The 12,419-nt window shown below is 38.2% G+C and overlaps 1 protein-coding gene across 2 annotated transcripts in view; it reads right to left on the bottom strand.

Moving 5' to 3' along the window:
* Window positions 1-12,419, bottom strand: part of extl3 (exostosin-like glycosyltransferase 3) — a 53,304-nt gene that overhangs the window by 10,455 nt on the left and 30,430 nt on the right. For both annotated transcript variants that reach the window (XM_088624794.1, XM_088624793.1), the window contains 2 exons: window positions 8,091-10,723; window positions 5,363-5,490 (listed from right to left, as the gene is read on the bottom strand). In XM_088624794.1, the coding sequence (XP_088480920.1) occupies window positions 5,363-5,490; window positions 8,091-10,247 (2,285 nt within the window). In that variant the 5' untranslated portion in view covers window positions 10,248-10,723. The remainder of the gene's footprint in view (window positions 1-5,362; window positions 5,491-8,090; window positions 10,724-12,419) is intronic.

Genomic DNA, 12,419 nt, shown 5'->3' with positions numbered 1-12,419 from the left:
GCAATTCCAAAGAATAAAACTAAACAGTTACATTGAGTATTTAAAACACACAGTCTGCACCTTACCTAAAGTCATGTGAGATCTGAATATGGACTAGCACCAAGACTTTATTTGTGATTGTATAGATTGGCCTAAAAGTAATGCCTTTCTATTTCAGAACAAACCCAAAATAAAGATCCTGAGTTCCACTGATGTGAATGGTATCAACATTTTATAAAATATACTTAATCAGCACAAAAAGTAAAATACCACACAATTAAATCTCCATCATACCGAACACAGTTTGATGAAGCCTACCTTTAAAGTAGATTTAAAAACTGAGGTGTAATCTTGAAGTTTATTTTGGATGATTGGATGACAATAACTATAGAAGTTTCTATATGAATCAAATTATATTTATTTCACCTCTAAAAAGACAACGATAACTTTGGCAAAGCTACAAGTGTCCCTCACACAAATTGGTTGGAAAAAATTTGAAGGCAGAAATCAAGTACTTTATGTGGAAAATGCAACTCGTAAGTGTTGGATCAGTAAGAAAATAATTCAGATCGTTTTCCATAATACAGTACATCTTCAATGCATTTTCAAGAAAATCAAGTTAGATTTTAACGATTCAATACTTCCCTGCTGTTTAGTCCTAACCTAAGGCATGTTTTACTTAGTGGGGGTTTTATCTCCTATATTGTGAAACAGCCTGGTGTAAGTGGAATGCAGTGTGAGAGCTGATAGTTAAGGAGATGACAGTTCACAGAGATACTTCTGCCCAAGGTCATTAAACGTTCTGCAAGCTAAAAACAGTTTGGAAAAATCAAAGGAAAACTGTGCAGGAACACACCAGTGTCATCCATATTCAGTAAGCAGCTTTCTGCAGCACCTGAAATTTAAGACATTATTTTTTCGTCTTTTATATTAATGAATAGAGCTTTGCCAGGGTCCAATAGTTTATATTATTTCATCTGTAGCCTAAATTAATGACGTTCACATTTTAAATTCTATGACACAAAGCTGTAGATGACTGCATGTCATGTGATAGTATGGCTTCTGATCAAGGTTGCAGTTTAAACCACTTGAGCTAAAACAGTATCCTAACTTGGGAAAAAAAATATTAATTGAGCAACAATCCCACCGCCAACAAAGTGATATATGTTCCTTGGAAGAAGACGTATACTATGAAAGCTACTTCTTTAAGTACAACACACCATTCTGAATAATCTCTGAATGGTTGGAAGAAAGTTTGTAAAATAACGTATTCAACCACAAAATACAGTATGCATTTTTGTTGTAAATTAATTAACAAAACAATAAATGAACAAACATCAGCTGACCACTGCAAGAATTTGTAATGCAGTCAGTACTAGCAAATTAATAATAGTTTTTACATTATAATAGAAACGTCCCATAGTGTATTAAGTGTTTAGAAAACAGTTTTCCACATGTCGTGGCTGCAATTCAAATATTTCAGTATGCCAGGTTTGTTTTTAAATGAATTTTTGAGACAGTCAGCAAATATTGTTTCAATGTCCAAAAAGCAGCATGCTTTTTTTTGTAGGAAACAGTTATTTATGCAGTATTGACACTGATCATTTTAATAGCAAGTCAAAACTTCTGATAATACCAAGAGGCATGCAGAATTAAACTACTGACCTAGAAACTGAATGGAGTAAAGTTTCCACTCTGGATATCCAACTGATATTAGCACAACATGTGATAAATAAGCTTATAATAAAATAACAATTTATAGTCTATTTACAATAAAATGGAAAATAATTTAGAACAAAACTGAGTGTACATATTAATATGTAATATGTGTGATAAACAGGACTTCTTCAAGCAATACATCATCTTGAGTGGCCTGGAATATTGGCTCGCTATAAATATAGACTAGCAAAATCGCTCATTAATAACGTGCCTACAAGGGAGATTAAAAGCAAGGTCGGCAGATTGTAATTTTCCTGTCCAGAAATTCACACTTTCTCTACATTTCCATGTTTAGCTATTATCTATAAGTTTAGTTTAGACCAGCTGTGTTTATGTGGAATTATACCAGTGACATGCCAAATGAAGGGAGCACTGTTAACAAAAGGGATGAAAAGCTATTTACAGGGCTAGTGTTTTTTGTAATTGAGATGAATAAATTCCTACTTGGCTGCTCCCTGCTCCTCAGGAGGAGGTCTACCCAGAGCTCTAATCATGTGGGCAGTCCAGGTGTGCAAGATGGTATTCTCTGTAGGACTCTGTAGTAATGAAATACCTCAAATTCCTGGCCCTCAAGACATATCTGACCCAGGATTCACAGATGGAAAGACAGGATAAACCCCAAGGCACTTCCGCACATTTTTAAAGAATATAGCTGGTTGAAATAGTACTTCCCTAAGTCAGTTTTGGGAGATGGAGATTTCAACAAAATTTTAAAGGAAAATACAGTCCAGTCTTTATCTGCATGCCAATCAAAGTGTATATTTCTTCGTCACACAAGACTTTAGTCTTATTTCTGCAAGTTTTGGGATCTTTCTTCTTTGTAAAATAAACTTTATATTTATGTGATCAGAAATCATTTTACTGTAAATCATATTCAATAGTTTCTTATATTTTGTTAAGTCAGTCAATGCTTTTAACAAAGGTAAAAGACAAGTTAGAGGCCATTGGGCCCATCTATCCTGTTCGGTTCCTAATAGCTAATGGATTCGAGGATATCAACCAGCCATTTTGTGAACAAAGTCTAGGTGCCATCCTAAACAAGATGTATGGGTGGTATTGTTCCATACTCCCATAATCCTCTGTATAAAGAAGTACTTCCTGTTCTCAGAACCTCCTTTTCTTGCTAACATGCAATTTCCACTTACATCCTCTGGTTCAAGTTTGACCAATTGATTCTAAAGAGGTCATTGAGATTACATTTTTCTATGCCTTTGAGCATTTAGAACACTTATGGTTTCTAGAACCTTATACACAGTATATACAAAGTGCTGAAGAGAAATAACACTTATTCATCTAGAATTACCTGGTTCAGTTATTTTCACCCTTTTCATGTATAAGCACTACTTCAGGAACACAAAACATATGAAAAATAATTCTGCAGATTTGTGGATTAATTGTAACAAAACTGTAGTGTTACACATCATCAGTGTAATATAACTTCTTACTGTCTGAAACAGTGAACAAAGTTGTCTGAGTACAATGATGCTATAGAGTAGAGAAATAGTCCAGCTACTTCTCCCTCATCATAGAGAACAACCATAACAACCCTAGACACCTTTTCTCCACCATCAACAGACTGCTAAAGCCAAACTGCCCTACCACATTACCTGCCTCACAACTTTGCAACACCTTCTTAAGAGTTCTTTAGCCCCTAGATCGACAACATCCAGCATCACATTCTTTCTACAATGCATGTTATCCCTTTATCTCCCCCCTACTTGTCTAGGGGAGTTTTACTGCTCCCCTTTGCTCTAATTTCTCTCTACTTGACTCAGCACGCCTCAGTAAACTGGTTTCGCATATGAAATCCACTACGAGTCTATTAGATCCCATTCCCACTGCTTTATTTCAATCCTGTTTCACTACTCTCTACCCTATTATTCTCAATATAATAAATGAGTCCTTGAGTCCTGGTGTCATACCAATGGCCTTCAAAACTGCTGCCATTATCCCAGTTCCAAAAAAGCCAAACACGGCTCTGGACAATCTAAACAAATTTCACCCCATTTCCAACTTACCTTTTCTTGCAAAAATTCAAGAATGAGCTGTTAGAATTCTGTTTAATAACCACCTCATTGCAAAATACCTTTTCAAACCCCTTAAATCCAGTGCACGACTACTTCACAGGACAGAAACTGCCCTGGCTAAAGGCACTAATGATCATCTTATGACTTTTGATTCTGGTTCTCTTTCTATCCTTATTCTTCTTGACTTCAGTGCTGTTTTTGACCCTGTTAAACACAATAACTTACCATCTCATCTTGAAACTGTGCTTGGAGTTTCTGACACTGCTCTTAAATGGTTCAATTCTTAACTTAATGATTCCTGTCACTTTATTTGTCTTGGCAGTTTTAGATCTGAAATTGGACTTAAGTCTGTTCCTCAGAGCTCAATACTGGGCCCCCTACTTTTTAACATTTACATGTTCCCGCTTGGTCAGCTATCAAGATTACATGTCTAAATGATCACTTCTACACTGATAATACTCAAATCTACATCCATACTAAACCTGACACTGATGTGGCTGTCTGTGCTCTCTCTAATTGCATCTCTGCAATTAAATGGATAACTCAAAATTTAGTTCATTTAAATTGCTTCTTGGCACAACCCATTATCTATGTAAAGGCTATGCAGAAACCCTATCTGTGGATAATACTGTACTTGAGTTTCAATCTAAATTAAAGAACTTGGGGGTGATACTGGATCCAGACTTGACCTTTGCCCCCACATGCGCAACATATTGTCAAAATATCATTCTTCCTCCTTAGAAATATCACCATACTTTTTCCTATGTTCTCACTATCTTTTGCTGAAAAGTTAGTCAATACTTTCATTTTCTCTCATATTGATTACTGTAACTCCCTACTCGCTGGAGTATCTAAATCCACATTGAAAAAATTATAGCATGTCCAGAATTCAGCAGCCAGAATCCTGACCAGGTCTAGTGTAAGTGATCATATCACTCCTGTCCTGGGGTCCTTGCACTGGCTTCCTGTCAGGTTTTGTGTCACCTGTAAGGCTCTGCATGGCTAGGCATCTCAGTACCTGTCTGAGTTACTACTGTCCTACTCCCCACCTCGCAATCTTAGTTAATCTAATTCTGGTCTCCTATCTTTCCCCCAAGCCCATCTACACTCTGTGGGTAACAGGGCCTTCTCTTGCTATGTCCCTAAGGTCTGGAATTCCATTCGTAAGGATATCAGAAAGTCACCTTCCTTGAGCTCTTTCAAATCTAGAATCAAAACATTATTTTTTAGAAGAGCTTTTATTTAACTAGTCCTTTGTCTTTGCTTCTGTATTTCAAACCCCCATCTATTATCTTTCTCTCTGTGTATTCTTTATGTTCTGTAAAGCGCTTTGAGAAGACACTTTTAAAAGGTACTACATAAAATAATGATTATATCTCCAAATTATCATCAACTGTAGCATATATCCAAAGTCAAATAACTACTTTTTCTTTAGTTAGTCCTTTACAAATTCCCATAATTCTCACATTATCATTCATACTACGCTTTACACTTTTGATAAGATTTATCGTTTGTCCCATTTTAAATATCTGACCATCTCCTTCTTCGTACCTTAATCCTCATAATGTGAGATTTATTGGAGAATACAATAAAATGCCATTTGTGTTCCATGTGTTTAACAATTGAAAAACACAAACCGAAAACCAAACATGATTTCATCATGGCGGAGATGGGCATCGTCGTCAATGGACAAGATGGCCTCTGTCTCTATTGAGTCCCATGGCAGGAAGCGGTTGTTAAGACTGTTTTTCTCTGTCTGTACAACCTTGGGATAGAAGCAGAGGCAAGAGGAAAACTGTATGAACCTCTCAAAAACATACAATATTTCAGACAAATTCAAATTTAGCAGTAACTGTCAACTGACAAATTGCTATACTTATTGTTTAACACATTGAGATAGACACTTTCAAAACCTGCAAAGATTCATAGAAGCAAGTAATGCTTGCTATGTACGGGAGATCTTGTATCTATTATTTAATATCCTCATTTATCTACGGGTAGCTAAAGGTCACCTGCAAACCTGGTGAACCCACTTAAAACTCTAAATTTGTCATAGAATTGCTAGCATATTGCCAATTTTACAATGAACAGATTTAACGTGAAAATCAGTTCACAACCAAATGATTTGAAATATTAATGACAGATATTGTTGCAAGTCCCAACTTGTAAATGTAAATCTAGGGAAACTTTTTCATAATTAATACTTTTTTGCCTTGTTTTTCTTTCCACGTGACATTAACATAATTTTATCACTGCTCTTCACTGCTCATTAAGATTAATTCCAACATACAAATATCTCAGTCTGACACTGGAGCTATTGAGTGTTCTCACTTTCAAATAACAGGCAAAGAATTCCATAAAATGTTGGGTGTCTTCTGTTCCCTTGGTTGTTTGTACAGAAGCAACAAACAGTTGTGATAAACACTACGTTCTTGTCCACAAAATTAATAAAATCTTCCAATTACTTTCTATAACTGAACAGCTTTATTTTATGGTGCAAATTTGTACATACATCTAATATATACATTTGTTTTTGTTGCACTGGTCAAAATATTCTAAGATGCAATCACTCACTAAAGCAGGAAAGAGAAGAAGGTTGTTCTGAGACCAGGAAGGCTCAACACGCAATAAGAAAGTAGTGAACAGAGGTAGGACAGGAACTGCCTCCCAAATTATTTAACTTTTTTGTCAACTTATCCAAGCACTGATGATCAATTTTCAATTTTCAATATAAAAGCAGTGTAGACAAATAACTTGAATGCATCTTTACTGTTACATAAAATGTGACAAAAGGGGTGTAGTCAGTAAGCACATCACCACAAGGTGCTACATAACTACATAGGTGCTTTTTATTACTGACTGAAGTTTTAAAAAGCTCTCTCATGAGTACTTTTGCTGGTGTTTCAAGATGGTGATTCACAGCAGCAGATAAAAGAGTACAGCATACTACCCTCCATTTACTGGAAAGCTGGTGACAGACTTTCAGGTTTTACAATTAAATTTGCCCATCAGCCAGAAAATAATATCCTTAATGGATGAATTAAATAATGCACATTATATACAGTTTGAAATAGCGAATGCATCCACAAAACAGAGGATTACCTGCTTACATAGTTTCGCCAACACTGTATATGCTTTGACATACAAATTGAGCATCATGTGGAATTCATGACATTCACAAGATAGAAGAAACAGATCACAAGACGTTTGGATCACAAGATGTCATTTGTTGATGAAAAAATGCAGTGAACAGGATCTTGGGGCCACAAAACATTTCTGCAATCTTATCAACTATGGCCACAGAGGACTCCCACATCTTTTGGCTTTCTTTCCAACTGAGCTCTTAATTACTTATTCAAGACTTTACTGAACTATTTTTAGATTTTTTTGACTGTTTTCCTTGTTCAGTTCTTATTACATAAAATGTTCTGCTTCAGGCACACTGCTGCCAAGAAATTCAGCAAACAAAACTGTTTAGTTGTTCCACGCTTTTTTAAATAATTACTTGACTACAGCTTTTTAAAACAAATCTTTAAAAGGTTACCAATTTAATAATGTCCAAACACAGGTGGGGAATTCATTTTTTCAAACACTACTTTAATAAACAATCTAGGTTATGAAGAAGCCCATATGCTGAAATTCCAGACAACTGGCTAATGAAACAATATTCTAAAAAAAGAACAGTTCTTAAATATTACACTTGGTACAGGGATAATGTCAATTCACCCCCTGTAAATTTTAAAACGGAAAAAGATCAGCAGAGATTAGAAACTTTCTGGGCATATAGGCTATGTAACATAACCTCTCACAGAACTGATTAGTGACTTGATAAGGCTAAATCAAGACATCTAGCTACATTTAAAATGTGGCTTAAAGATCTGAGAACATGAATTTTAATGACTGAAACTTTGATTTAATCTCAAATTAGGGTGGTAAAATCTAAGCAATGCCCTAATTAATGGATTTTAACAACAAAACTACTAAAGATTGAACATTTGAAACTGAAACTGCCTTTTCAGTTTTATTTGCGTACCTCAAAAAATGCAACACAGCTGTTGTCTGCCCTCAGATGAACTACTTTTGTGTTCTTTCAATCCTGCTTTCACGCAACTTCCTAATTTTAAAGAATCCAAACACATAGCTTAAGTACTAATCACAGGACTATTCTAGTGTCCTAGAATTGCCTTCCCTCATTAACCACTCGCTTAATGTGCTTACAATTTCACCACAGACACAAACATATTAGAAAAGATTGTAAATATGAGAGTAAATTTGATCTGGAATGCAACAACAAACATCTGAAAACCTTAAGTGGGAAGTGCTAACACAGCCATTTTATTTAATGTGGGCTCCCCTAAAACTTACCACAATCGGGACTCCAATATCAGGCCAGAGGAGATCATCAGATGGTAGTTTGGGAGAGTTCCAAACCACCACGACCTTATTGAGATAAGGCAGTCCATTAAGCCTCTCAAGAGAGTTCATCAGCACCTCCTCCCTCTCGTAGGTCAGCATGACCACAGTAAACTGCTCCCGTGGCACATTACCGCCCAGAGCTGCCTGAAACTCTTTTCCAGAGCCACCTGCACCTCCTCCAATAGGCCGAAACCCTGTCCCCGAGCCAAGGAATTTGGCTTCTGAGGGCAGGAGGGGGTCCAAAGGGGTGTGGGGAAAAAGATAAAAAGGCCCTGGAGGGCGGTTCCAGGCACGGTAGGTATCAGCTGCCGTGAAAGTGAAATTGCGTAGATAGCGAGGAGAGGCATAGGGTGGCTCCGTTTCCACTGGTCCAAGGTCCAGGTCACCATTGTCTGCCATATTGGGGTCTGTCCCTGCTGCCTTTCCCGCTTTATGTGGGATTTCCTGGGCTGGTTCCTCACGGATAGGGGCAGCAGGGATCTGGATACGAGTCCGAAAGCTGGCCAGAATAGTTCCAAACACATTCTCAGCAGTAGCAAAGTAGGTTTCCCAGAGAAAACGACCTTGGCGACGCATTGCCAGCAAGTCACTGTCAGAAATGCTACGCAGAAGGAAGTGCACCTCAGTGATACGTGGCTTGGGAATTATGAGAGCTGCCTCACTCCAGCGGATCATCTCATGGTATGGTAGCCTGGACTGATCACCGAGTACAACTGGGATGGCGCCCACTTCTAATGCCTCAAAGAGCCGCATATTGCAGCCAGCTGAGGCCACCACCTGACTGTCCCCTGGTGCTATAACCAGAGCAAAAGTAGAGGCTTTTAACACTTCCAGCCTCTCCTCCCGCTCTCCACAGAGTGCCCACTCAGTTGGGAGACTGGCATGAGGACGATTCTTACAGGTAAATTCCACCTGTACTTGGTCTAAGTGACTGTCTTGCACAGCCTTAAGTGTGCCTATAATTCGATCATCATAATCCGCTGGAGGATCCCCTTCCATCTCCTCTTCAAATGAGCGCGGAGGTCCTTCTTGAAGGCTGCTTCGCAGTGACTCCACTTTTTCCCCCTGGAAGCTGAAGAGGAACTTCCTCTTTACTGGAACCTGGGGAGGAACCTCTAGGAAGTTTGGTTCTGAAAGAGCATGAACCAACGGTGATACGACTAGGTCAAAACCAGATCGGTACTGACTCTCCAGGAATGTAGACTGGGCGACAGCTGCTCGACCAGTACTGACATTATAAAGGAAATTCTGTGTCATGGATTTTTGAGAGAGATGCACCAGTAGATGGTTGTGCCCATCTGTCCTCCAATATGGCAATGCATGCAGCTGCTTCTCCAGATCGACTTGACTCAAGGAGAATGGTTCCTGTAACTCCCCAACCAGGACCACATACAGACAAGCGATGCTGGGGTTATCTGTAACATATATACTGCTTTTGGCTGATGCTGCAAAAGCTTGCTTGACTAAAGGGTCCAGGCCTTCGCCCCAGGGATAGCTACTTGGATCATAAACATACACAGGAAAGCCAGATGTCAAAGGACAGCGTGAATAGTCAAAACAGGAGTGGAGTCTACACGAGCGTATGGACTTGGGCAGAGGCAAGCCAGTGTCATCCTTGTCAGGCAGAAGGCGGACTGGCAGAGAAAGCTTGGGCTGGTTTTGGGCCATGAGCTCTTTATAAGAGTGCTCTGTCTGGCTGATGACATTTGTGAGCTGCAGGAGGTCCTGCTTGGCATTTTCAATGCTCTTTTTGCAGGCCTCTATCTTCAGGTTGAGCCTAGCAATCTCTCCATTCAATTCCTGCCGCTTGGCTTCCAGCTGCAGCAGCTCCTCGCTGACCGACTCGCGGATCCGACACAGGTCCTGCACGTGCTTCACCTCACAGAGCTCATTGCCTGGCCGAGGCCCAAAGATTCGCTTACCAGCCTCCTCAGCCTCATCGATGGTAGTAAGATAATAATGGGCAATCAACGGGAAGAAGACCAAGATTATGAATAAGGTGAAACTCAACCAGGTCAACCGTATCCTGTTTGACCAGCGCAGTACCCATGGCTGGCCTCCATTCCCCGAACTACCACCGTTACGAAGCATGGTATACCCCGTCATGTATTCTGAGTGAGGAAATATTTATAGGTATGCATTGAGTAAGAATCACGGTGGATCCGACCCCATACCAGAGTCTTAATTAGTTCATTTACAAAAGTTCTCTCCCTTTTCCTGGCTAGAATATTTGATTTTAGATATTTTTCCTCTCCTTTCTATTCAGTTGCTCGTTGACAGACACTAAAAGAAAGGAAATTTCATCTTTCTCTGTTTTTAACAGCTGCTGTCCACTCTGTCCTGCTCATGGTCAAAATAAGCAGCACGCTTGGTCTCTTGGAGAACAAAAAAAGCTGCCTGTCTTTGACATAGGGGGAGTAATATCCATAGTTACAAGATGGTCTGAGGGGAAGATGGCAGTCTGTAGCACTCAAACTCAACATCATGGGTCTGGTGCCCGTTGGTTAGGAGAAGCCATGATTAGAAATACTGAAACTGTGCCGATTATGTCTATCTCTTGCCACGTTTTCAAGATTCCAAGCCTAGAAAAGAAAAAGAAGCAGAAGATTAATGAATGCACTCATTTCTATGATTAAAGACTAGGACATTGTTACACATTATCCAATCACCACTTTATTTTAACTTAGCATATTCCCTTTGCCAGGATGATTTACAACTGCATACAATCAATGCAATAAGTGGACGTAATAGATCATAATATAGTAACAATAAATCCCAAACTTAGAATATATCTGTATAAAGGTAACATAACATAGAGGAACATATAGCATTAAGTACAGTGGTAATTACAATGTGTCAATTGGAACATATAATTTAACATCACAAACAAAAGTGCATAAAGTACAATAAAGACAGTAATATACAGCAATATCAACATTCCAAACACAGAACAAGTACTACAGCTAATAAGAGGGGCTAGAGATTCCAAATACAGGTTAGCCTCAGCAGAGCTGTTCACATGTAACTTGAGAATTGAACTTGACTTCTTTCTAAGATTTGAAATTTGAAAGAAGTGATTTGAGATTTGGCTGCTGGGACTCAGGAGTTAAGACTTTATAAAAATGAAATGCACATTGAACAGTTCAACTGAAGAAATGCAATAGAACAGAAGGTTCACTAATTCAAACACTGCCAGTCATGAAGCTGCAGTTAAATAATAGTCAGAAACAAAGATCCTATACTGTGACTGCACATCTTTTGTGCTGTTTTTCATTTTTTCTTGAGCAGTCCAGTGTTTTTTTTTCAGGATTTTATGTCCTATCCTGGTGGCTATAGCCATCTTTCAATGTCTTTTTGGCTTCAGTCTTTTATTCTAACTTTTCTTTCTATTTACTAGATTTCAGAGATTAATCTATTTGATATATTTATTAGATATTTAATAGGAAATGTAAAGCAATTTATAGCTGGTCTTTGACCACTGCACATTTGTTCTGAAAATAAAGCCACCTTGTTATTGTTATTGATGAACATATGACATGAAGGCTTCACAATTGACATTGTACAAGAGTAACAGGAGACTTGGCTTTTGGGAATTGGGACTTGAATACAGCTTGACAACTCATTTAGAAATTTACTGAAAATGGGGCATTGCAAAAGTGGACATAAAGAATGAGATTAAATGCAGGGGAGAGAGATGATCACAGGTGTTGAAAGTAACACCTCCATGGTTGTGGGAAGGTAGTTGGGGTGTAGTTCTGATATCTGTTGGTAGACAGTTCCACAGGAGAGGGATAAAAGAAGGAATAAACTTAACAGGTGCAGTTAAGACCTCTTATCAGCTGCCAAATATTTGTATTTCATGTTTAACTTTATGTTTTATCAGTAACATACTTGTAAAATCAAAAGCATCATAATAGTTGTAAAAAGCTCCTCATCGTAATTGGTTACATAACTGATATGTGGTCTTCATACATGTACATTGTCATAACTCTCTTGAAGTAAACAGGATACAGACCTACAGCACAATAGCTACACAAAGTAGGAAGCCTTGAGTAAGATGATAAAACATGAACAAATTAGGCAGAAAGAAATCCTGTCAGCAGCACACTGCAAATCAAGATACTACTGGATAGCAAAGAATTCGGAAATATTAATCACAATAAGGTCTATATTCATAAAACTTTTAGATTGTTTTACTTTTCCAAACCATATTGTGAAAATGAAAATACAAAATAATGTAACAAAAAAACGTGTACCCATTTGTTAGTTTTAGTAATT

Source organism: Lepisosteus platostomus, chromosome 3, assembly GCF_059453375.1.
Source record: "Lepisosteus platostomus isolate fLepPlt1 chromosome 3, fLepPlt1.hap1, whole genome shotgun sequence".
NCBI lineage: Eukaryota > Metazoa > Chordata > Actinopteri > Semionotiformes > Lepisosteidae > Lepisosteus > Lepisosteus platostomus.
This window is presented reverse-complemented; position numbering and strand designations above follow the sequence as displayed.